The sequence below is a fragment of the Anguilla anguilla genome, chromosome 13 (genome assembly GCF_013347855.1).
Source record: "Anguilla anguilla isolate fAngAng1 chromosome 13, fAngAng1.pri, whole genome shotgun sequence".
NCBI lineage: Eukaryota > Metazoa > Chordata > Actinopteri > Anguilliformes > Anguillidae > Anguilla > Anguilla anguilla.
Window position 1 is genome coordinate 22,837,715 of NC_049213.1, and position 26,253 is coordinate 22,863,967.

The 26,253-nt window shown below is 39.2% G+C and overlaps 3 protein-coding genes across 10 annotated transcripts; all 3 read left to right on the forward strand.

Annotated features, from left to right (window-relative positions):
• Positions 1 to 5,779, forward strand: pdhb (pyruvate dehydrogenase E1 subunit beta). The gene is made up of 10 exons (XM_035389512.1): positions 1 to 147; positions 245 to 304; positions 1,079 to 1,186; positions 1,777 to 1,839; positions 1,931 to 1,966; positions 2,222 to 2,507; positions 2,959 to 3,069; positions 4,230 to 4,321; positions 4,493 to 4,634; positions 5,175 to 5,779. The coding sequence occupies exons 1-10, from the start codon at positions 112 to 114 to the stop codon at positions 5,318 to 5,320; spliced, it is 1,080 nt and encodes a 359-aa protein (XP_035245403.1). The 5' UTR covers positions 1 to 111; the 3' UTR covers positions 5,321 to 5,779.
• A 1,772-nt stretch (positions 5,780 to 7,551) lies between these two features.
• On the forward strand, positions 7,552 to 12,724 carry kctd6a (potassium channel tetramerization domain containing 6a). Of its 5 annotated transcripts, none has more exons than XM_035388884.1 (3): positions 7,552 to 7,671; positions 8,737 to 8,849; positions 10,512 to 12,724. In XM_035388884.1, exons 2-3 carry the CDS (start codon positions 8,823 to 8,825, stop codon positions 11,196 to 11,198), a joined length of 714 nt encoding a protein of 237 aa, XP_035244775.1. In that variant the 5' UTR covers positions 7,552 to 7,671; positions 8,737 to 8,822; the 3' UTR covers positions 11,199 to 12,724. The 5 variants fall into 5 exon arrangements, with proteins under 5 accessions (XP_035244775.1, XP_035244779.1, XP_035244777.1 ...); XM_035388886.1 differs by lacking the exons at positions 7,552 to 7,671; positions 8,737 to 8,849 and adding exons at positions 8,856 to 9,100; positions 9,246 to 9,283; XM_035388888.1 differs by lacking the exon at positions 8,737 to 8,849 and having other exon boundaries at positions 7,585 to 7,671.
• An 851-nt stretch (positions 12,725 to 13,575) lies between these two features.
• Positions 13,576 to 23,829, forward strand: si:dkeyp-87e7.4 (uncharacterized protein LOC557283 homolog). Of its 4 annotated transcripts, XM_035388881.1 has the most exons (3): positions 13,576 to 13,737; positions 16,871 to 16,951; positions 20,336 to 23,829. In XM_035388881.1, the coding sequence occupies exon 3, from the start codon at positions 20,381 to 20,383 to the stop codon at positions 21,461 to 21,463; it is 1,083 nt and encodes a 360-aa protein (XP_035244772.1). In that variant the 5' UTR covers positions 13,576 to 13,737; positions 16,871 to 16,951; positions 20,336 to 20,380; the 3' UTR covers positions 21,464 to 23,829. The 4 variants fall into 4 exon arrangements, with proteins under 4 accessions (XP_035244772.1, XP_035244771.1, XP_035244774.1 ...); XM_035388880.1 differs by lacking the exon at positions 16,871 to 16,951 and having other exon boundaries at positions 13,580 to 13,737; XM_035388883.1 differs by lacking the exons at positions 13,576 to 13,737; positions 16,871 to 16,951 and adding an exon at positions 16,960 to 18,975.
• The last annotated feature ends 2,424 nt before the right edge of the window (positions 23,830 to 26,253 follow it).

Here is a 26,253-nt window from a genome sequence, read left to right on the forward strand (position 1 = left end):
ATTGGTTCTCTGTTGAAATTTCCGTCCACCTTCTTAGCATCCTTCGCCCTCATTGTCAGAAGACCTATGATAGTCTAACTCGCCTTTCACAATATAAAGGACAGGTCAAATATGGCATCGTTTAGGCGTTTGGTGCAGACGAGCAGGGTATGTAAAGCTAGTATTTATATAAAATGGCATAAGCGAGTATCTGATATTCTAAATTATTTGGAACACTCATGTCATTCTGTTTTCTTGCACCTAGAATGTTGCTTCAGTGGTTTTGCGAAGACAGTTTCACAAGACACCGTCGGCCTCTGCGCAGGTAACGCGTATTCCCTTACTAAACGATAGCGGTTGTTGAACTGAACTTGACCTACAGCCGTAAACCGAGTATCGTTAGTCGAAAAGACGTGACAGTTTTATGTGCGGTATATTCGCAAGTTATTGTTTGAGGCTGTTATATGGAATTAGGCTAGCTAACGTTAGCAGAGTTCAATAATTATGGTTGCAGTGATTATAGCTAAGGCTAGCTAGCTTCAGTAACTGAGCTAAGTCGCTCGGGATCTAAGATTTGTGACATAAGTGACTAGGAATTTAGTTAGATAACTTGGAAATCGACAGTTTGGATTTATGTTTTTAAAATTGCCTTAGCTAGGCAATTCCAAACTCTTGATCTTCTTTTGTAATTTACGTGCAGGCGTTTAATGTATTCGCTTGTTAACTCGCTAGATCTATGTTACATTACTGTTCCTGTGAAATCTTATTGCCAAGCTAGAAACCAGTGGCAAGATCTAAATGGTAAATGGTAAAGTTAGGTCAGAATAGTGCTCACTGTGTGAACTAAACTGTATTCTTGGCTAGAAATAGCTGTACGAAATGAGTATCGTATCTTATTGAACCTGTGTTTTGTAGTTGTCCGTGACCATGAAATGCACTTTCGTACGTCGCTTTGGATAAAAGCGTCTGCTAAATAAATGTAATGTAATGATGATCATCATACAGTTGATATTTTTTCACATGCATCTCAAGTGAAAATGGTACGTGTGAATGTTGCCTTCTTTCTACCCTTCTGTCTCTCTCTAATATCTAAAATCAGGTGACTGTGCGAGATGCACTGAACCAAGCCATGGACGAAGAGCTGGAAAGGGATGAACGAGTGTTTCTTCTTGGAGAGGAGGTGGCACAATATGATGGTGCCTACAAGGTGTAATATATGCATATATAAATATATATATATATATATTTTAAATGTAGTTAATCCAATACACATTGCTTGTTTCAATGTAGCTATGGATTAGAGAACTTCCATCCCAGTGGAACTTTGCTTACAGTTTTTAGCTGAGGACTCTCAGTCCTCCATGCCCAAAGGCTCCAGGGTAGAAACCTATGATAGATGACATACTGACCATGCCAGTGTGGACTATGGCAGTCTGGTATTACCATGGTAGTACCGTAGATCACTACAAATATCGAGCAGTGGTGGAACAAATGTACAGCAATGGGCACAATGGTACAAATTGGGTACAAATTCAGTTTATGGTATGTTTATAGTTTTTTTGGGGGGGGGTGGTGGTTATGGGTTTAATTTGTATGTATTTAAGATTTATATTTTTGTTCTTGTTGGCATAATACATTTGCACTGGTGTTTTAGTGATGCTGCAAATATACTTGCTGGCCTGGGAATGTTAGCCAGGTCTGGCATTGTTACTCCTATGAAACTTATGGTGGGGGTGGGGGTGGGGGTGGGGGTGGGGGCAGGATGAATGGCATAATCAGTGCTGACTGATTTTTCAGGTCAGCAGAGGACTCTGGAAGAAATATGGAGACAGCCGTATCATTGACACTCCTATAACGGAGGTGAGGAAAATATTTCCCTGAAGGACTATACACTGACCCTGATTATTTCTTTGGAATTTGTTTTGTACATTGCCTTGCATTTGTTTTACAGATGGGATTTGCAGGTATTGCTGTAGGTGCTGCAATGGTAAGTTAATATCTTAACCAAAGATTTCTTCAAATATCTGAAAGTGATTTAAACCTGAAAGTTCAGACTGTGCGCACACCACTGTAATTAAGAAACAGCAAAAATGATAGCTGTTTTCTGCTAAAAGGAAAATGTCACATTGTCATACCGATTATGGCTGAAATAACTGAAATGCTCAAACACAGAAAATACAGTTTTTTCCTGCCCATTAGTAAGCATTTCTCATTAGTCTTTTCTTCTTTTTTTTACTTTCAGGCTGGCCTGAGGCCCATTTGTGAGTTCATGACATTTAACTTTTCCATGCAAGCCATTGACCAGGTCATCAACTCTGCGGCCAAGACATACTACATGTCTGCTGGCTTCCAGTCTGTCCCAATCGTGTTCCGTGGGCCCAATGGTGCCTCTGCTGGAGTCGCTGCCCAGCACTCGCAGTGCTTCGCAGCATGGTACGCACACTGTCCCGGACTCAAGGTGGTGAGTCCTTGGAACGCTGAAGATGCTAGGGGACTACTGAAGTCAGCCATCAGAGATGATAATCCTGGTAAGCCATGGCATGCAGAAATGAACAGATGTTACGTTGGGGATTTTCAACAGTGTGTCAAATTGAGGCTTCTGCAATTTGGATTAAGTACCAGATTATAGAGCAAATCAACACACTAGAACGGTGCTTTTACAGGATGAGCCACCCAGCAGCCCTGACAGTGCAACTCATGGCTAAGCTCTTTATTACATTAGGTTACATCTGAAATTATATCTGTGTTATCCGCACCTTGATGACTACAAACAATTGCAGGATAAGTTTTAAAGGCATATGAAACGCATAAAAATGACTTCAGTACGTTGCTCTGGATAACATAGATTGCCATCTAAGTGATCGTTATGTATGCAATATGAGTGGTTATTCAAATTTTCTTTCACATACCAGGAACACTGGATACATTTCATGGCCTTTCTGTTGTGTTTTTTAAACTGTGTTCTGCTCTTCTCTCCAGTGGTGTTTTTGGAGAATGAGCTCATGTATGGTGTTCCATTTGAAATGTCAGAGGAATCGCAGTCTAAAGACTTTACTATACCCATTGGAAAGGCTAAAGTTGAACGGCAAGGTGGGTGATGTTGATGATATAAAAAAAATGTGTGAAAAGGGTTATAAATGAAATTGTAGATTTAAATTAAATTGTAGACCTATGACCTAGTGTTAATGTGACTACACTACAATGCAAAGCAACTGTTGATGCACACACATTTGTATTTTTATTTTAGTATTTGTAAAAAATACACACACAGAAACACAAATGCGTGTGCATCAGACAGCTGCTTTGTTTTGTAGTGCAGTGCCATCTCAATGTAAATACTCTTTATTGTGTAGTTCAAAGGGATCTAAGTGCAGTGCTTTCCTGAGAAGATGGATTTGTAGTTGGAATAAACACCAGATATCATACAAAATGAAATATACCAGCCAAATGGAAGTTGTTCAGTATTTTATGATTAGCAATGTTCAAAAACATAATTTGTTTGAAATAAACACTACAAATAAGCCCTAAAAGATCAAATCACTTACTCTCTTTGCACCACCTCCCTGGAATGATGGAATGAGGAAGTGAGATATTGTAAAATTGGCTATGGCTAACCCTTTTTCCATTAAATAATACTATACTTGGTGTGCAAAAAATGTTATTGCTACAATGCTAATGGGAAACTAGTCAAATCGACATATGATGCAGTTGATCATTGATACATATAGTGAACTTTCTTTCAAAGTTGAGCTTAAAATTTGGGCTTTTTTTATTTAAAAAAAATAAAAATAAAAAAAGTTAGAAGTTCCATGGACAGCCTTACTTTTGCACTCCTTGGAATTGGACATTGAATGTTGTAACATACTGTATTTACTGAGGCATATGGAGCAGAGCATCTACAAATGTTGATGTTTGGCTGTATTTATTTCTGTTTATTGGGTTTTGTTGGTTACCCCATTGTCAGATAAAATCTATAGGAAAAAATGTTCGGCTGTGCAGTTTCAGACGGTTACCCTTCCAGATTTCGTAAAAACCAAAAATTGGGAACAACTAAATGTGATGGGCCAAATTAAATTGCTAATGCCAGTGGACCCAAAGACACGAGAAAGCAAATCAAATGGAAACCTCACATCTTGTATGCTGTTACCTTTTTTTTTGGGTGGGGTGGGGTGGGTGGGGTGGGGTGGGGGGTGCCTTCGATGGCTAATCTGAGTTGGAAGGTCATGTGGGTCCTTCCCCTCTTTTTACAGGCACTCACATCACACTTGTGTCACATTCCCGATACGTGAGTTTCTGTCTTGATGCAGCTGCTGTCTTGGCAAAAGAGGGCATTGAATGTGAGGTAACTGCTGTCATTGTTTGTTGTCATTTTTGAGAAAAAAACCTTTCGCATTTTGGGTTGGTCGTTTGGGGGTGGGGGGTGGTCATTCAATAACTTTTTTTTACATATTCACATATTTATTCGCGTATGAATTCTTGCTCTTATTTACAATTTTGATGACCATGTGTGCAGGTAATAAACCTGCGCACCATTAGACCTTTGGATGTGGAGACCGTAGAGGCCAGTGTGATGAAAACCAACCACCTGATAACTGTTGAGGGAGGATGGCCTCAGTTTGGAGTTGGAGCTGAGATCTGTGCGAGGATCATGGAAGGTAAATTGTTGTTTTCTTCCTGGTGACTGGTCGTTAGTTGAGTTATGCATATATAGCACCATCCACAATGATTCACACTTTGGGGGAAAATAAATGACTTAAGAAAAATAACTTTCTCTGAGAAATTGTATTGGCATTAGGGAATGTCATTTCCCATTTTCTTTTAGCATGTAATATGTTTATTCTGTCTATTTTTAAATAGTCTTCTTTGCTCATCATTATCCAGGGTGTGGGGGTGTGTGTGTGTGTGGGTGTGCATATACTATACTGGAATAACAAGTTGGTGATCCTTTGCCTCTGGGGTCCAACCAATGCATATGAGAGTATTCACATGAAAATTCAGCACAGTTCTGCTAGTGCTATTTGAACCTAAGTATCCCTACAGCTTGCATTGTGTACTGATTTTTGGAATGTTCTGTTTCAAGTGTGTGAAGTGTAATCCTAACGAAGGTTGAATTTCATTAAAAAATATACATGGAACAGATTACACTATACTATGCTTTCATGTTTATTGGAAACATCTCACCTCTCTCTTTGTAGGTCCAGCTTTCAACTATTTGGATGCTCCTGCTGTCCGAGTGACTGGTGCAGATATCCCTATGCCTTATGCAAAGATCTTGGAAGACAACAGTATACCTCAGGTTAAGGACATCATATTTTCAGTGAAAAAGACTCTGAATGTCTAATGAGACTTGTTCAGTTACTGAGTTCCAAATTTACTCGTCCTCTCCCCTTGTGGCACTTCTCTTCCCTACGTATTAAATAATATATACAATATGCATGGTTCCTTTTTATTTTGTAGGGGGTACTTTTATTCAGGTAGTTTCACTGAGTTAGATTTTTATTTCTTTCTCCTAACACTACCATCTCTTCCTGTTTTGTTACTTTTGGGTTTTTCCATGTTTTGGACCATATGAGCTTTGATAAGTGATGTCCTCAAATCAGTTAGTTGTACATTGTACAGTTTGGTGGAAGTAAATTAATTTATTTTGGAGGAAAACATCAATTTAAGCCCACCTCCCCCTTCCCCCCAGTGTTATCATAATATATTGCATTTTGGCTCAATGAAAAAAAATTGTCTCAATATTGATGATCACTGGGACCATGACCATTCAATAAACTTACGGCCTATTTCTGTCCTTCCACTTTGTAAATGTGTCTAATTTTATTTAAATCATTTTCCCAAAAAAGATATGAAATTTTGTTGACACCTAAAATTGAATCTTGTCTCAAGATGGCTATGTCACACAGTTGTACTCAGCTTTAGAGAACGCAACCACATACTGAGCCCCCTCTGTCCCACCAACACTGGAATTCCAGTTGCCCTCATAGGGTTAAAGTAAACCGCCTGTACTTATTTCTTGTCATTTCTGCTGCTAGTGCTGAAATCCATGAAGCTATTTACAGAAACTACATAGATTTTCATTTTTCCACTGATTGTTTTAAAACTGTCCAATGGGAAACTGACACCATGGACAGATGTTTGGCTGATCCTGTGACCAATAACACATTACACTTTTAATCGGGTTATATTTGCAGGTTTATGGGAAATTCATATATGAACTGTTTACAAAAGCAAAAAATGCGAATGAGCTGAGGGGGCCAAGAAGTGCTTCCAAGGAGATATAAAAAGCTTTTTCCCCACCCCATCTCGATGATATATTTGTCTATAGGCTACACTACCACTGATTTTATGGTTTCTTCACAATCGTAAATCTAAAAAAAGCGGCAAGGAGTGATTACTTCACACTGAGCACACAGCCACAATTAAGCCAATTAGTTTATGAGTCTTTGGTGCACCCATTACACAAATCTCTGAAAGGAGTAGGATCGATTGGTGCCATACTCGAGGCCATTTGTACCTGCACACTTCCTGGTTGTTTGGCCAGTACTGAGAAGAGGGTCAAGATGGGAGAGAGTGCACATATATATTGTAAGGAGGACAAAACTCAGGAGTACTACCATGTGTGATTGGACCAAATTTTTTTGAATATGACTGGGCACCCTTATTCTAGACGAAGTGGGACAGCAGATAGAGGAGTGTTTTGCATTTTAAGTTGACTCTTAGCACCTCCATGTGGCCAATTGGTGCCAAATTTGGTTATTGTCCACTTGATGTACCCTTTTTTCCGTGTGTCAAGTTTGGTTTAAAAAAAACCTGACCCGAGGTTTAGTTAGTTGTCTCCTCCTTTGCACCAGTCCATCAGGTACACAGAACAGGGTTTCAGGCCACTCTTGCATGAGGGATTATCATCTGACCAGCCTGAGTTTACACTATGAACATGGATGTGATGAAAAGCACTTTTAGTCATCAGTTAAGTATGACTGCTGATGTACAAATTGGATGGAGCTACAGAAAAGGATGTAAACATAGCTGCACAGCGATTAAAGAAATACTGTAAAAATGTGTGCCTAGCATGTCTCGTGAATGTTGCTTGTGTGTGCTATAATTGCATGAAGTATTTTATTTATCGATTTATATATTAACATTCTCAATCTAAGGAACCCGTTTCAGTCTACTCTTACTGAGTTAGAATCCTTTCACAGAAGAGAAATATATAATATCCCAAATATGCAAATCGGGGTGGATGTGCAGAGGCTAAACCCCAGCCACAATTCCTTGTGGCAAAAGGATTGCCCAAAACTCATCTGATTTCCACCCAACTTTAACTGAGTTAGAATCATTTGCTTTTTCCGGAGAGCAAGATTTGTACAGGCTATTTATAGGCTAAATTCAAATATGGTAGACCTAGGGATTAACTTTATTCATGAAAACTTCCAAATGTTTACTAACCAAATTATGTTATTTTGCAGGATTATATGTTTCTAAACCTTTTTTGCGTTCAATACTACAAAAAATTGCTTGTGGGAAAGCGTACGTTCTAGCTCTTATTGTGAAACTTTCCGTCCTTGTATATACCGGAAATCACTCTGGTTTCACACTCTGCAACACTAGCGAATGAGAATAGAGTAGTTTTCTAGCTAGCGAAACATCAGCTTGTTTTATTCTTTTTTTTAAACAGGGCAGATATAACAGGTAAGGACACAGAAGAACAGGTTAAAAACCTTGTTTAGTGTATCCTTAAACGGTTGGCCAGCTCGCTAGATAACAAAAGACTACCATCACTACTAGCAGTATCATAGATTAATAGAAAACATTAGCTACTCCTCCAGCTGGTTAACCTGCTTTTTAACAGCTGTTGTTACATCGTTTACTTGGCATGCTGACGTTTGCTAGATAGCCACTTTTAGTTGCATTTTTGACTTGCAGCATTTTGGCTTAATTAGTATACCTCTGTAGCTATCAGTAGTGATAAGCCAGTTTATTTGCTTTCAACCTCTGGTAATGTTAGCCAACTACCTAACTAAAGAGTTTAAGTGTTCCGTGATTATATTCGCCAGGTAATGTTTGTAGCCCTTTGCTCTCTGTAAAGCGTATGTGACAGTTCTCTGTAAAAATCGCTATACAAAAATAAATAGATTCGATTTGAGTTAGCTAAACGAATCGTGCAAATAGCTGGTCAGGTATGTTAACTTCTGTAGCTATAATTAGCAAATATGTCTGTGATAAGTAGTACTACCTCGCTGGCTAGATGTCTCATTGATTCCTGGCTAGGTTTGATAATACTGCTTGGCTAACTTTCGGTCTCCATTTTGCATAGTATAATCTGCGAGTTATAAACTTGGGCAACAAACTTGGCGGATGTGCAGGCTCACACCTGCTCACTACCGCAGTTGAATCGAAAGCTGCAGATTCTATTTTTGAAGCGGAGTTTGCACGTGCATGTGGTCTCAAAAACAATACACTGTATCGCATCTCTGACTACTGCTTGAAAACTGATGTAATCCAAGTGAGGCGTCAAGCTAAAATATTTAGCCAGCTGCGTTTGGGTAGAATTTGGTAGGAACAATGCTTGCGTACAATATTTCATGCGTTTTTAATATTAAGCATAATGTGTATTAGTATATTCATTAGTAATTGCATGCGCTGTTAACAGCGATGTATTTATCATAACATGATTATCAATACTGTTACATTAATAATATTCTTACATTAATACTACACTCACTGAACTATAACAGGCATTTTTCCTTGGCACAGGTGATTGGAAGGTGTAAGGGAGTGGCCAACAAAATTGTCAGCCTGACCTTCTCCAACTCTTATTAGGAGACCAAAGAGTGGTGCAAATGGATAATGGAGACTGTGGATATATGGTCAGTGACAAGTACATTAGTTGCATACCATAAGTACTTACAGTGCCATATGAACTCACATTTGAAAACCACGATGCAGCATATGTTTATCAACATATAACAATTTTATTTTACCATTTCCCCCTAATGTGGGAATTGCGAATACTCAGATTCCATGGTAAAACTACCTAATCACTGCTACAACGTCTGCAAATTAGGTAAGACACAGACCAGCACATGCACCCAAGGAAATGGCATGCCCCCCAGATCAGGTGCAGTACTGTCTTTGAGGGAATATCTGTAATTATTCTAAGGTTATGTCCATTAAAATACCTCATGAAAATTACCTTATTTTTACATTTTTGTTTAAAACACCTGTGTCATTTAAGTCTCATTTGTGCTCACTATTATTTTTAGGTTGTTAAAGAGAAATTATGAAGTACATTCAGATGCAGGTTTGTTCAATGTATACTTATCATAATGGGTCAAGTTATGAAGTCCATCTTTTATACATACGTGCATCCTTAAAATAAATAAAACTGAGTCCAATGGGTCTTACAAGAACTTAATTTCATCCCAGCTGAAATGACACTTGTACCAGTAATCAAGATTATATACACCAGACCCAGTTGAACAAGACCAGGTCAAAACCTAGTATCTGGCTGGACTGGCTGACCAATGGTGTAACTTCATAACTCAGTCGACCAATGGTGTAACTTCATCACTCAGGTCACTCAGGTCAGGACATTTACATTTGTAGGGCTGGCCCCACTGTTGTGGTCCAGCCAAAAAGACACCCTCCACAGGATCAATAGCCACATTTGCACAGTGCAGCCAAATCAAATTTTACATTGAGACTGCAAGATTATTAGAGGTACCATTGTCACTCTTAATTCTGTCCATAAAATGCCTCCTTGGTGTTAATCTTATAGTCCTATTGAAAGATTCCCTCTAATGTATTTTTGATAACAATCTACATAATCCTGTCCTTGATTGTGCCACTTTGCCCTGGCTGGCCTGATGAGGACCAATGTCATGACAAGGGCCAAAAGCACCGTCTTAAGGTACAAAGACATGACAGAAGCACTGTCAAAGCCCAAATGTGGTTGTTTAATGTTACTGGCATGCACTAGCTCGATTGCCGTTAGCATGACTGACAGCAAGTTTTAACCTTTGAAAAGCTCCTCTTGCCACAATTTTCTCCTGTACTGATTGCAGGAATCTACAGTGCTCCCACTGTAGAGCATTGTAAGCTATTTGCCCCTTAAAAGGTGTGCTAACTAGAAAAATAATTAATGAGCACATCTACTAATTTGGATGCATTTATGTGCTCCTCCATGTCTGCTCCTTGGAAAAAAAAGATTAGTGTAGAGCCCTGGAATGGCTAAGTATAACCGTATAACCACGTAGTGTTATCTCGCGTACTCTTTTGTATCTTGCATCTTTACATTTGACTTAGGTTTGTGTGACTTTTTAAAATTTTTAAACGAGAACAGATAGGAACCAGAGAGGGTAATTGAGAAGGGATGATAGCTCAGGTGCTATGGTGGGAAACGAACCCTGGACCCCCTGCATGTGCAGAGTATTTACTATATAGCTTGACAGTTGGCCACTCTACAGACTGAGGCACATGCCTTGCCTCTCTCTATTAAGCTCTTTTGTGTTCTCCTCCCTCTACTGTAGATGACTGATCCAGTCACTCTGAATGTGGGTGGCCACTTGTACACCACTTCATTGTCCACCCTGCAGCGCTACCCAGATTCTATGCTGGGTGCCATGTTCCGTGGTGATTTCCCGTCAGCTCGTGATGCCCAAGGCAACTATTTCATTGACCGTGATGGCCCGTTGTTCCGTTACATACTGAATTTCCTACGAACTTCAGAGCTGACCCTACCGTATGATTTCAAAGAGACTGACCTCCTGCGCAAGGAGGCAGACTTCTACCAGATTGAGCCCCTCATCCAGTGCTTGAATGACACAAAGCCACTCTACCCAGTAGACGCCTTTGAGCAGGTTGTGGAGCTGTCCAGCACCAGAAAGCTCTCCAAGTACTCCAACCCTGTGGCCGTCATCATCACTCAGCTCACCATCACCACCAAGGTGCACGCTTTACTTGAGGGCATCTCCAAGAACTTCACCAAGTGGAACAAGCACATGATGTACACCGGGGACTTTCAGGTCTCCTTCACCTTTGGACCTTGTGACTACCACCAAGAAGTGCTTTTGAGGGTGCACCTGGTGGAGTTTATCACTAAGCAAGGGTTCACCATCAGGAATACGCGAGTGCACCACATGAGTGAGCGTGCCAATGAGAACACAGTGGAGCATCATCGGACATTTTGTAGACTTGCACGAAAGACAGAAGACTGATGGACTACTATCCCTCCTGTAAACATTATTTCTGTGACATGACAATTAAAGAGGCTATGGCTGCATGCCACCTTGTCATTACATTCGCCCAATCAGTGCCCAACCTCACCAATGCTCTTCTGGATGAATGGAAGCAAATCCCAGCAGCAACGCTCCAAAATCTAGTATAAAGCCATCTCAGAAGAGTGGAGGTTGGTATAGCAGCAAAGGGTGGACCAATGCCATATTATTACCCATAGTTTTGCATAAGATTTTGGTGTCATAATTTGATGTCAGGTGTCATAATTTTGGCCATGTAGTGTATCTCACAATAGGCCCTACATCCCAATAGTGACAAAATCTAACAATTTCCCCAGCTCTATTCCTTCAAACACATTTTCGTGCATTTATTTGACCATGGTTGATCAATAAAGTTGAAGTCCCATCCATCTGAATGAAAAATGTATATATATTGGATTTATATATATATATAAATGGATTTCCAGATCAAAGGAGAATTTATCTATGGAGAAAATGAATGGAGTTTCACACAATCATCACTGTCACAGTCTGTGATTTACAATGGTATTTAAAACTTGGGGGTTTTTATCCACATATATTTCTCTCTAAAATGACACTGGATCCACTGAATTCTAACACTGCTGCACGTACATGTTATGTACGTCACAGCTAGCGGTTATCTGACCTTACAAGTGTTAGCTAGGGACCCAGCAGTTGTGATTTTGATAGCTAACATTAGATTGATAGCTACCCAAGTTAGGTTGCGAGATGATAAATGCACATTAAATTCAATTAATATCGTGTAGTTATATTTTTCTAATGTTGACGCTTTGCTTGCACAGTTGAACATTCAGTTGTGCTTATGTATGTAAAATTACTGGTTTGTCAATTATAATATTTTCCTGCAAAAAAGGCTATCTAGCTAGGTGAGCTAGTGCTATTTAGTGTTGACAGGAACAAATAGAAGTTATTATAGCATTGCAAGCTAAGTAGTTAGCTAAAGCTAGTTAACTGTAAGCTAAATCTAGTTAACTGTAGAAAGGTCTGTGTGGAATGAAGCTTAAAAGAAGAAGCTGAGAATGCAGAAATATACTGGGGTGTAATTAACCAACGTTTTAAATATGCTGGGGTATAAATAACCAACCGCATTTACTGTGACAATAGACGTAATCAATAGCCTTTTTTAACATTATTTTAAAGGAATTAGAAAAATTACAACTACAACTAACTTTTCCCCCTAGGCCATCTATTTTTTTGATCCAGAAGTCTCAAAAATGCTAACAAACATGAAGGGAATGACAACACAACTTCCGAGTCCTATACTTTTGTGAATAAGTCATTAATATGGCATGATTGACCCACTATTCTGTGGAAGCATTATTCTACTCATACCACTTCTGTATAATGTTAACAGTACCACATTTCGTGGCCCATTACCCATCTGTGTTAAATTTAATATGCATATTCTAGAAGTCAATGATTTTATGACATTTCTCATAAATACCATGGAAAACCATGGCCACTGCTGTTGTCTAATGTGGACTATTTTTTAGTGCTGCAAAATCTCACTGAAAAATCTCATTATAAATAACCACTCTTCTGGTGTTAACATATTTACGAAGAATGTAATCACTATAGTGAAAACAGACCACTTAGTAATTACAGTGTTATGGGATTACTAAAATTCAAATAAGCTTAGTATAAAGGAAAGCCATTGTTATTACTGGAGCAACAGTGTGACCACAATAGCTTGCTGTCCGTAATGAAGGAAGCAGCACCTCCTTTGTTCAGTTGATATGGTATGCATCTATTTTTATATTACAGATGGTGGCACGTTGCTTAATTTTGACTGTGTGCTCCACTCAAACTGGTCAGATGGCAGTTACTGGTGCAGGCAAGACAAACTGAGTTTGCGTTAAACAGATTGCTGAAACAAGCACATTTTCCAGTGTACTTGTTTGTAATAAACAAATTTGTCTATTTGGATAAATCGTACATTCGTAATATTTTTAAATGGTGATCATAGGCTACAAGAAGTTATTGATGCATTGCTCCTCCTTCTACTTATCGATGCACAGCCCCACCCAGGCAGGCCCCTCCCAGATTCTGTTGTTAACCAGTTGTCATTTCTGTCCATCTTAGTGCCATTACCCACCTACTGGGAGTTTATTCCAATAAACTCTTCAAATAACGCATACACTCACGACTGGAAAAAAATCACAGCATGGTTAAGTTCTTGGAAACGCCCAATCCTCCTTAAAACACGAAAATTTGGCTCCGCCCCGTCCAATTGGTTACCACCCTCACGGTGACAAAACGCCTACTAACCAACTTATGGGCGTGGCTTCCCCCAAATGTCCCGCCTCCGTGATTTTTTCAATGCAATGGATGTCCGCCTCTTTCCTCTGTGTGTTATCTGTAGAATTTCCCCGCTGTGACTCGGCAGCCATTTTAATTTGATTTCTCTTTAGCTAGCTACTGAACATACTGGACCAATTGGTGCAAGCTAACGCTTGGAGACGGAGGCTAGGATAAAGCGGTGAGAATGAGTCGTCTTTTGATCCAGTTCTGTTGCCCTGCTTTCTTAATGTATTTCCGCTGTCTGTCAATTGTTTTATTAATAAAACGTGAACTTAATTGCAAATGGAGCAACAAAACATCACCGGAAAGCCTCTGCTTTTCCGCCAGAACAAGAGCACAGTGAGAGAATACGTTTCGTTAGCTAGCAAGCTGCTAACTTATCTCCGTGTATTTATTATCTAGACTACATTTTCAAAATATGCGCGTGTTTGTTAAACAGTTATCGTTTTCGGTCTAGTTTAATCCCAAGTCAAATAAAGTGTAATTCCCCATGTTATGGGGGTTTTCGTGGCAAACGGCTTTCTTCCTATACCTTCATGTCCGATCATTTACCCAGACAGAAAGCTTTCCAGACACTTTTGCTTGTTAGTTAGCCAACTAGAGCCTATATGGTTTGATGTCATACATAGCTAAAAAGTTAATGGTTGAATGTTTATTATTATTTTTTAACGATGGTAGTTGATATTTCAAGATGTTATTAATGTCGCTGCCTGGCTACGTTTACCAGTGTCGGTTAGATTAGGCGTCTCGATTAGTCTATGAAAAATAGATGATTTTAAGTCGACTAAATGGCTCGACAGGCGTTACCTTAAGTTAGTTAGCTGCATGCCTCCTCTGGCATGTAACAATTTAGTTAGCTCTAGCTTGTTACAAGTCAGATGAGGTATATAGCTAAGGTTAGCTATTTATGATACTAAATTTTGACGATAGCTAATAGATAGACTAAACTGCATCGTTGTAGAATTTACCAGCTGTCACTAGATTAGGTTGTTAATTCCAATTATGCTAGTTGGCAACCGTAAAGTTGTTTTGATGTTTAACGTTAGTCAACAGTAATTGTGTGGGGTTGTGGTAACGTAGCTGGAAATGGCTAGACTAGTCTATGTCGTTACGTCGTTAGACTGGTTTACACAGACTGAATGGCCTGCGATCTAGTCTAGCTATGCTAGCTTGTCCATGTTGACTGCCGATTAGACTAGCCAATTTATGCGAAAACAGTCAATCAACAGCATCAAAACACATAATTTATTATTTTACGCCAGTAGCTTCATGGAGAGAGAGGTAAACAATTAACGAACAAATAATTTCATTGATTTGCTAATTTACCAGTTGTGGTCTCACTGAGCCAATCAGAGAACGCTTTACATTCCTTTTTCGACATCTGACAAATTAAAATTGCCATTGAAAGACGTGTCCGAAACTGCTTACTCGCCTATTATTGAGTATACAAGTTGAATTCACGAGATTAAATCACAAGTATGCGGTTCCTTCTTACAAGCACACCATTTTTTAAGGAGATACGGAATTCTTACACAGAGGTTCGGAATTGTCATTAATGTCTCTCCATAACATTGAGCCAACAAAGAAAATAATTATTTGTATTTGTAGTCTAGTCTGATAAAACTGAAATGGGCGTGGTTTTAACCGGAAGTGGGCGTTGCAGAAAGAAACGTAGAAACTAGGCTGACAATTTTTATTTATTTTCATTTTGTCATTGACGCTCCTTTTATTGGGATATTGAAGTCCTTGTTCTACAATCACTGCAGGTTTAATTGTTAAATTACTTGCAAAAGTAGATGGCTCACAATAAAGCAGATAACTTAAGGGCAGCCTGGCAACAGGGGAAAATAGCCTAACAAACCTATGCAACTTTGAAATTTCCTTCGCAATGTTAGATACAATTCAAAATAATTAGACCATTCATGTGGCAAAACACATTTGAAAGTATAGCTAAGTACTTAAAGGCAAGTATTAGACCTTTAACAATACAACATACACTAACATTAGCGAGCTAATCTCCCGGTCAAACAGCAGACCCAACGGGAAAGGGAAAGGCAAAAGTAGATTGCTAAGAATAGAGCTGTAACACGAGAAAGTAAGCCTAACAATCCAACTCAAGAAATGTTCTTGCAAACGTTAGATACAGTTAAAAGTAATTAACCTTGGGGCATCCAATCTTATCTGAAAAGGGCTGGTGAGTCACACAAAGGCTACTTCCACGATGGGGGAAACAATCTGTTGCACTCTGTATAGTTATTAGCAGTCATTGGATTATCAAGACAAAAATTCTGGAATGTTGTGTGGCGGGCTGTACAAAAAACAGGGACAAGAACCCAAGTTTGGAAGTTTTCTGTCCTCCTGTGTAAAAAAACTGCTTTTAACTAACGCTATTGTGATGGCTGCTTTTTTTTTTTTCCAGTACTCATTTTTTTTCTGTGGGCAAGTATGTCAGAAGTCACCCAGCATCCCAATTAGCCGCTAAGGGTATATGTATCGACCACCCTTAGAGATTAATGGAACTTGTCTTTACTTGAGTCACGTTGTAGTAGTGTTTCACCTTTTGTGTTTGAGGTTAATATGAAAGAGGGTGGTTCCTATCAGTATTTATTGCTATCCATACATATTCACAGTTTCAAAATGGCTGTTAAGTAAGGAGTTGGAAACCGAAGCGACGTACGTGCAATTGTACTTCATCAGGATTAAGGAATGTTTGTGTTCCAAGCCTGCTCCAAGTCTAAAGGTTAATATGTTGTAATTCAACATTTGAAATTGTAGTACATATTCAAATATATACAAACTTATGTGTTTTTTTAGAAGGAAAATTCAAATGTCATTTTTTGGGCAATGCTGACAGCCCTACTAGCCACAGAATGAAGTTACATAATCAGTAATAGATATCTAGCTACTTTGGTGTCTAAATTAATTGAAGGTACATTTGGGTGGAGAAATCAAAAGAAATCGAAATTGCCAGTATAACCTTTACATGACTAATATAAAAAGTAGAAAGTTGTGTGTTCATTTCGAAAGCATGGCTAGACATAAGAGGAATTTTGAAGCGAGCAAACTGGACATGTGTTAACTGTGTCTTTTCAGTTTTTACTGCAGTTTTTTAAAAAATAGCTATTTCAAAAGCAACAAGAGCACACATCAGGCAAAAGCCACACATTGATACTTATTGATACTAAAGTTGGTGCAGCCAGTTAAGTTTAAAGGGGCAATTACTTTTCACATGGGTGATATGGGTGTGTTATGACCCTGGTCATAAGTTTGTGTTTATATTTGTCTCGTGTGTTTGTGTTTTGTCTTTCCAGTTTGTCATCTGATTGGCCGTTTCCATCTCCGGTTACTCGGCTTGGAAAAGCCGCCATTTGCCACTTACCAGTGGAGACTAGGTCTTTTGAATTCATGCTTGGTGTGTTTTGTGTAGTGATTGCTTGATTCAGATTACCGTCTAGCCCTTCTGGTTTGTTTACGGATTAGATCTTGTGTATGACCACAGACTTGTTCCTTTCGACTCCAATTCTTTCCTTAACCCTTCTAGTTTGTTTGCACCGTGATTTTGTGTTTCTGACCATTCGTTCTCTTATTCGATTGCGATTCTCGCCTAGCTCCCCTGCTTTGTTTGCTGATTGGATTTTGTGTTTGACCATTCGCTCGTTCTCGACCTCAACTTGTTTTGCCTTCTGCTCGCCGTATAGTGCTCTGATTAGCTAGTGTGTTCCCAGCTCCACTGCAGATCATTCCATCAGGACACAAGTATGTTATTTTGCTGTTATTTTTCCTTTATTGCTTTTGAAGGTACTCTGGGTGGAGATTTAACACTAACGTTGGGGGTACGCTATTCCGACTTTTTATTTCAGACTTTCGGCTAACTGTCCAAAGTTCAACATTCAAAGTTCCCCAAGTACCCAGTATTCTTCGAAGACTAGCCAGATTTCAGTTAGATATTGGTAGGCAGATAGGCAGGGCTCTACAGTGCTCCTGTTTTAGGAGCATTTGCTTCTGAAAATTTGTGTGTGCCAACTGGAAAAATAATTTAGGAGCACATATACTAATTGGGACACATTAGTGTGCTCCTAAATTTTTAGCGTAGAGCCCTGATAGGGACTGGAGTTCTAAAAATGTGTTTTGTGTTTACCGTTTCCCTTGGCCTAATATTACATTTTGTCTAAAAATCTGAAACCATTCAGTGTGACAAATAATATAGGAAATCCGGAAGGGGGCAAATACTTCTTCACAGCACTGTAGGCATGCTTTTCTCTTTACTCCAGAAATGGTGCTTTTCCAATGTGAAAAACAGTTCGGGAACCACAGAGTTTCCCATACAACAAATTTATTTTGGTGGCCCGCCCAAGTAGATTTCCTCCTACCCAAGAAGTTTTTTTGGTATTTAGTTCCTTATTTCTGTAAGCAACACACTGTTCTTTTGTAGTTGTTGTGTTTTTTTTTTTTTTTTAAATGTCAGAGTACAGCCGATTCTCATTTTTGAAAATTGGTAAAAAAAATTAGCTGTTATGCATTGTTTCTTCAAAAGAACATGTCCTCTGGCCTAACCAAGACTGCAAAATTTTCAATAATATTTGGATTAAAGTTAGCTAGCATTTAGCTAGCATCAGCGTTCACCCAGCTAACATTAGCCTGGATAGCTAATGAAAACATTAACTTTTCATTTTTGACAGAGATGAGCATAGAAAAATTCTTCTTTAAAAAGATAACGGTAATGTTATGGAAATCTATCTGTGGTGCAATACCATTATTGTTATAGTAACAGTTAGTTAACAATTAGGTCTACTTTAATTGAAATTGATGAAAATCATTGTGTTTATAAATTAGGGCATTTTGGATATCTGGTATCAATGACTTTAAAGCCCTTTTCTTATGTTTGTCTGATTATATTAGCCTCCCAATCATTCTAATAGGATAAAGGTTTGTCTATAACGGAGACCATTACTGCAAAAATTGTTATAGTTTTGGTTCCTTTTGCTTTATGTTCATTCTCTCTGATGCCTGATGCGAAAAGTGCCGTACGGATTTCATTTTCATCTGGAGACACAGCCAAAGTAAAAATAAATTAAATTGCCCTAACACGAAATATATAGGCTAGTGCCCAAACACAAAATGTGAACAAAATGTAATAACCTCTTCATAGTTACAATACATTTTCATAAACAGTGCAAACCCCCCCCCCCCCGAACGCGTACATGGAGTCGACCGCCACAAATACATTCTCGACCCATGGTGAAACACTGAACCATCTGTGCCTTGCACTATCGGGAACCTCTGCAATTCCTGAAATGCGTTTCTGTTACTGTTTGGTGTATCTCTGTGAGATAAATTTGGTTCCCAGAACTATACTACATGGTACGCTTCTGCTGGCAATGGAAACGCATCCAGATCCCGTTATCTTTGTTTCACGGTACGTTGCTGTATGGTAAGACGGTGGAAAAGGTCCATAAAGACAGTCATGCAGGTCCTGTGTATTTCCCTGCTCATTTTATTTCTGTAAATCGTCTAGCTAATGTTAGCATGGTATGACGACTAGCTGATTGCAGATTGCAGTTAGCGAGCACCAACCCTACAACAAAGCTGGTGCTATCTAACTGCAGTCTGCAACTTTGTGCAAGAATCTCACTGGCCATCCTATGAGTGATAGGTATTAACAAATACCTCTCATTACATTATGTTACAATTTGGCAGACACTCTTATCCAGAGCAACAAACAGTAGTGGGGAACATCAATCTTGCTCTCAAGAATACAGAAATGTGGTATCGCCTCAATTGCACAGAGGCCCATTTATAATCAGTAATTACCAAAGAAAGTACAATTAGCCTGACTCTCTTAGGCAGTTATACCTATACCATTATCCAAAAGGAAGTCCAAGGGAAGGAGGAGAAAAAAAACCAAGGTTCTGAATTTGTTGTAAGCTGAAGGTAGCCAGCGGAGGCAGATCGGAATGGGAGTGATATGGCTGAGTCTGGGGGAAGTTGTTGATGTGGAGAATTTGCATGCTCAAACTGCCCTGCGATTCGCAGAGAGATTGTTGTGGAGTGCCCGGCCGAGATTAGTGGCAGATGAGGTGTGACACAGTGGTGCCATTCAAGGGGAAGAATAGGTCCAGCAGAGTGGAGGGTTGAGTTGCAAAGTAGAGTAGTATTTAGGTTTTAGCCAGGTTTACCTTAAGTTGATGATTTGACATCCAGCTTGAGATTTGTAGGCAAGCAGTGATGTGTGAATAGGCAAATGTATCAGATTGGGGGGGGTGGGGGAGGAGAAGGAAGGAGAAAAAGAGCTGCAACGTCACCAGTTGAGTAATGATGAGAGAGGCCATGGGAGGAGATGACAGAATTAAGAGACTTTTTCTAGATAGAGGAGAGGGCCAAGGACTGAACCCTGGGGAACACCTGTTAAGTATATCTGAGGTATGAAACTGCACCCCCATCTCACTCATACCTCTCACTTGGGTCCTTCTGGGAAGAATTTGTGTGATCAACTTGTATACCAAAATGCAAGGCAAGAATCCTAAACCTACACAATCTCTTGTGAATCTCATAGCAATGGATTTTACAGGTTTGGTCATTTGCACTCAAGGCAATACTGTAGAAGGCATCAGCAGCAATAAGATTTTAGATTTGGGAAAGTAACTGCATGCAAAAGCATTTTTTGATACTATTGAATGAAAATATGAATAATTCCCTGACTTGATGTTTATATTTGGTATAGGTTGCCCAGTTGTATGAGCTGTCCAAACTAACCCCAATTAATGTTGTTTTTACAGGGCACATCTTTCAAGGCTTATGTAGTTCAGCTGTTGGCTTATGCCATGAATTGTGAAGAGGAGGTTCCTCAAAAGGCAGTTCACTCGTGGTCCAGAATTGCCTCGGCTGGGCAAACTGCTCTGGTGGAGGCACTGAGGGTTTTCAGTCCTATGTCAAAGGACCTGTCCGATACTGAGATGCAGCTTGTGTCCTTTCTACAGGGACTCAAAGATGAGGGTCACAAGCCCATTGTGCTCAAAAGCAAAGATGTGTATGGTTATAAATCTTGCACAACAGAACCCAAACCAGTAGAGAAGACAAATAAACCACTGGACATTGGCAACAAAGTTTCTAAGGTTCAGAAAGCTACCAAGAGAAGAGGAAGAAAAGCCCTTTGCAAGAAGAAGGAAATCGACTACACGCTCTTGAGTGCAGCAGCTAAGATGATTGTAAAGAATCAGCCTAAGATAATGTTGACTAATCTCTCACATGAGTCTCTCAGGCGGACTGTGCTTGCTAAACCTCCACTCTACACTGTTAGACCTGTCCAGATGCAACCATGCTTGAAATTGGCAAACATAACTGGTACCTCAGGGGGCCACACTGCAAGACTGCAGATACGATCTGATATGGGGCCTCAAGGGATAACCATACCAAATTCTCACCGCCCAGTAACGTTGTCAGGGATACCACTTCCGCCCTTGGAAACTGCTGGTAAAACGCCAAAAGCAGTTGTTTCCGAGAACATGAGACCTGTTTCCTGTCCTGTCAAAGTGGACGTGGCGCTCATTGGAGACTCTGCTCCAGTTGTGTGTCCGAATGGCAGACTTTTGAAAGAAAGTGGAAACTACAAAATGGTTCCAGTGAATATAGGCCAAGTTGGTGTTGCAAGTGACAAGCTTGACTGGAGGGACAAGGATGCAGTCAGGGTGCTGAACTGCCAAACAGATCTGGATATGTCCAGGTCAGTCTGGGTCACGAAAGGCCAAGAAGACTCTAAACTGAATGAGAATAACTTGAGATTGGAGGTTATCAAGGTGGATGACTCTATCACTGATGAGGAAGTCAGACGGAAAGCCCAGAAGATCTTGCAAGTTAATTTGTCTCCTGTGATTCAGATTCAGCCGCTCCTTGCTTATCCAGTATGAACTGCAGCCATTTCAAAGAAGCTCCCAGTTGATATTTGAAATGACATTTGATTGATTAACTTTTAAATGAAGGCATAGCTGAGCCCTAACGCTATCATTTTTGGATTATATTCTGGGAATGCGAGTGTCATATTGCCGTTATCATTTTGAGTGAACAAACATGTTCCCAGACGTAGAAAATTAAGACAGTGGTATTTTCACAAGATGCTGTTTGGATATGCTACTTTTCATTAGGTATACTTGGGTATGGTGCAGATTTTGTAAGATTAAATTCCCGGTTTATTGCCATTAATTTTTTTTTTTTTTTTTAAATAAAAAAAGAAAACAATCTAATAGCAAAGCCATGTCATATTACTATGCAGTATCCATAGATTTTTGTAAGGCAAATGCGACATTTCCTTTCCTACTTGGTTGAATTCTAACCAAGATTTCTGATTGGGTTCAATTTCCTGCAGTGTTTTTTCCCCCCATGTTGAAATGGATTTGCCTTTCTGCATTGGAAATAGATTTTCATTGAGGACGGAGATGGGTAGAATACATTCTGGATATACACGGCTGTGCATTTTGTCCCCTTTGTATTTTAAGTTTTCTGCAAATGCATTTCCATAACAAATGAATGAAACCTTTTATGCTTAATGTCGGCACATTGATTTTTTATTAATTTTTTTTTGTGTGTGTGTGGGGCAAAGCTTATTTTGTACAGAAAGTTAATTTATTTACACCAAGAGTAGATGGATAAATTGTTGCTGCCCTGTGGGGGAAGTAAATATTTTTCTTCCTCCTCATGGGTATGTCCTTCTAGATTTGAAGCAAATTGGGGTAATGTATCCCGGTTTGTTCTTGGATCTATTACATGTAAACAACGGGATAATTCTGTGTGTGTGTGCATGTGTCTGTGTGTGTTTGTCAGGGGGTGGGAGGGTTTTTAGTTGGATAGTTGGAGTGCGAGTCCATTTCAACTATAAAATTTTCTGGACGTATTGTCTGGTACTAGTGCTCTTAGATTTAAAACTCAGTTTTTATTAAATTAATTGAAGTGCGTGTTTAAACCTGTTACAGCTCTTCATTCACATGCATTAACACGCTGTCTTCTGACATGTTCTTACCAAAGTGATTAACAACATTGTGAGTAATGTGTTGGGTATCTATATTTTTTTCTCAGATGGAATTTGGCAGAGATGAAAGAAAAAAGAAAAAGAGTAATGTGTGCTCCTGAAAATGTGCCCTTTTGCATCTCTCCTGGTGCTTGAATTTCAGTTAATTTTCACTCCTCTTGACATAACTTCATACGAAATAACAGAATGAATGTTGCCAATGTAAATTGCTTGAATTGTCTTAATTGCCTTTGAAGTTTATTTTGCCTAGATGCTCAGAGAATTTACTTTTATTGTGAAAAGCTGCTGGGTGCTAAAGGGTTTGGTTTGAAGACTTGGATTTGTTAGAGGCCCCTTGTTAGGGTTTTTTTATTCTAATGTGTGAATTGTAGAGTTAGACAGTTTGAAACACAATGTTTGACTAAATATACATTCACAAATTTTGTCTTCATAAACTTTTGTCAGTTGTGCCAACTGCACAGCACAAAATCTTGGTGGCTATTTGAGAAATACTGAAATAAATTTTTCAAAAAGGAAACCAGTAAGTTTTTTTTCTTCTAATAAGATTTAAAATTTTAGATTTAGTTTTTTCCTAATTCACAATTCTCGATATGGCTGTTATGTGATGAGGCAGAGAATACCCAGTCAATCAAAGCCCTCCCACCCTGGGCAGTTCCTTGGCCAGTTATGCATCAGTGCACCAGCCACAGCCAGCACTGGAATGGTCAGGATTAGATCCCAGACTGGGGTGCGTGTCTTCATTGAGCACAGTGCTTTAGCTGGAAACGACTCCTGAGAAGTTCTTTCCCACTTGTATTTGGATTATCTATAAACGTTCCACGGATTTTCTGACAGTAAGTAGGCGAAACTTATAGCCTACTTGCTGCTGTGATTTTAGATAAGGGAGGGGGTTATTGGCATTTCTTAAAGCCACTCCAACGTGAGAAATTATATAATTACACTGATTGTGGTAGAATGGCTTGGCTGTCATTTATTATTAAATCTTATGGATATTGCACAGTGGTAAACTGCATTCTTTGAACTTTTCAGGATTGAATTGGCAAATGTTTTACAGGGGCTTCACATTGGTTTATAGTAGCCTACAGTTAAATAAAATACAGATTTTGTTTTTCCTTTGTACTAAAGTCATTTTCTTCCTAATGCAATTGGTTCTGTGAACAATGTTAAGATATGTTGAAAAAGCTGTACTGTCAGTGTTGTATATTTGGTATAACTGTTAAGAATGGTGAAATAAACCTTTGTTTAAGATTCTGTTTTTTTCTGGAGAGGCCTTGTAAGTGTATTGTAGGGCAGCATACAGAAGCGTGCCCCTTATCATACCCCCAAAGGAAAACAGACAGTAAGTCAGCGAGGTTTGATAAAGAGATTGCCCCAATACTGCCCTGGATCACCATTATGAAAACCTTCAGTTTTCTATATACAGTTTATCACATTTGGTGGTGTTGGAAAGCCAATGTCATGAGACAACTTAATGTCATTGATGGTGTGGTATAGTGGGCGCTGAATGAAGATCTTGGAACACCATTCAAAAGTGAACAGTAGGTAATGCAAGTTACCTTTGAGTCAGCAGCCAGCTGTACTACAAAGGTCACCCTGGATTGATAGGCTTGCAATCAGGATCCTTGATTTTGCAATTGTGTCTTTCTTTAATGACTTGGGGTTTTTTGTATCCTTGGGAAAAGTGTAATGATTCGAGGAGACTCAACAACGTCTCCTGCACGCTATTCACGTATGGCCATTCCATTACACACATTTTGTGCTATTGTATATTGCCATTGTTGTACATACTCTACAAGAATTTGCATTCACTTCAAACTGGCCTACCACTTTGACTTCCACTGCAGGGTGTGCAGTGGAAGTCAAAGGTGCTAACACACATAGAAGTCAGGATATCTGCATCCAGTAGTCACTCACATATACATTAGTGCCATCACAAGATACACAATTGTATCTGTGCAGACTACACAAACCAGAGGCACGTCTGCATCTATCAGAATTGATAGCAACCTGTATAGAGAGACAGTATTGGAGGAAAGAGGCTTTAGCCCCTCATTTATATTCTCCTACAGTGCCATAAAAAGGTATTTGCCCTCTTCCTGATTATTATTCCTATTATTGCATATTTGTCACACTGAATGGTTTCAGATCATTAGACAAAGTGTAATATTAGACAAAAAACTTGAGTAAACTCCAAACACTTTTTCTTATTTTAATGAAAAACGTTATCAAGAACCCATGTGCAACAGTTAACACCTACACTCAGCCATTAACATTTGCACAGCTGACAATGGGGGGATTCAACGCAAAAACAGCTGTTTCTGTAAAATGCCATTTAATAAAAGATCAAAGAATGCTAAAGCTGTTTCTCCCTGGAAAAACAGCAGGTAGCTGGTTAATATGTCCCTGGTTTCTTCCCCCCTACCTGATTACCTCATACAGGTAACAATAGCAGCTGGAAAGTTACTTTAATGCAAGTTGATTATAACCCCTGGCCTACCTTTAGATGTTTTGGAAAAAAGAATGTGAACTTTTCTGGGCCAGGTGGCAGCTGTGGTCACTGGTGCCAGGCTTGCCAGAGAGGAAGACACGATTGGCATGGTGCTTATGAATTCCAGCTGAATTCTGGTTTGTCAAATGATCTAGCCTTGCCTGTATAGGATTAAGAATTAAGCCTATTCAGGGATTTCCTTTTAAAAAAGATAATAAACTTGAGGTCTCGGGACACAGCAACTGGCCAAATTTGGTAATAGTAGGCCCATAGCCTCAAATCTCCTAGCGTCCCTAGCAAATGTCCATTATATTATCTATTATATTATTTTGTATTATCCATCCAATTAATAATGGTAAGCTAAAATATTGAAAACGGTGTGTTGTGGTTTTTAATGCTATAAATGTGGCAAAAAATGATTTCTCAGACAATAATGGTCTTGTGCACTGGCACAAAGTCTGCCAAGATGTGGCAATATCAGGGCTGCCTTGGCCAATTGATATGCGTCAGCTCTTCCTGGCATGAATTCCTTAAAGTAATCTTTGCAAGGTCATAGTCACGCTACATGACACACCCTTGTCGTCAATGTGCTTGTTAGCTGTATATTTTGCTGTATCCATCAAATCTAGCACCATTTTAATTAATTAACCACTGGAAAACATATCTCTTATTAGTTTTTACTAACCAGTCTAGATTCCTTCATTCCAAATATTTCAGCTTGTCTGTGTTAATTCTACCTACCCAGTGTTAGCTAGCTAGCATATCTCATTTTTTCCTGTATTAGCAATGGGGATAGGTCAGCTGCATATTTCTGCTACAACCCTTGTTGACTGTTCTGCACAACAAGATGTACTATCTGAATTCCATGCTCCCCTGCCCATTGGAACCAATCAAATGCTGCATTTAAAATGGCTTCCTGTTCCCAACATAGTGCACTATTTCAGCATCAGCCATTTTGTAGAACTGCTTTTGAAGGGGTCACATTCGGGAGCAGATATTCAAGTGTTGACTACATACAGTATACAGTAAAATAACATTTTCATGTTATTTATTATGGCTTTTTATCTTTGAACTTCAGTGTGGTATGAACAATTTGTGCACCAGTTAATGCAAAAAATGACCCCATTCATGAAAATGCAACACTTTCCTCCTGCTGTGTTTGACTGTAACATTGTTTTTGTCCTTGT

Coding starts and splice junctions, on each gene's coding strand:
- si:dkeyp-87e7.4 (XM_035388879.1), top strand. CDS start 19,872: ATGATGAGAGAGGCCATGGGAGGAGATGACAGAATTAAGAGACTTTTT. Junction 19,980..20,335: donor ACCTGTTAAGTATATCTGAG/GTATGAAACTGC, acceptor TTGTTTTTACAG/GGCACATCTTTCAAGGCTTA.
- kctd6a (XM_035388884.1), top strand. CDS start 8,823: ATGGATAATGGAGACTGTGGATATATG. Junction 8,850..10,511: donor ATGGAGACTGTGGATATATG/GTCAGTGACAAG, acceptor CCTCTACTGTAG/ATGACTGATCCAGTCACTCT.
- pdhb (XM_035389512.1), top strand. CDS start 112: ATGGCATCGTTTAGGCGTTTGGTGCAGACGAGCAGG. Junction 148..244: donor GTTTGGTGCAGACGAGCAGG/GTATGTAAAGCT, acceptor TCTTGCACCTAG/AATGTTGCTTCAGTGGTTTT. Junction 4,635..5,174: donor CTGTGCGAGGATCATGGAAG/GTAAATTGTTGT, acceptor CTCTCTTTGTAG/GTCCAGCTTTCAACTATTTG.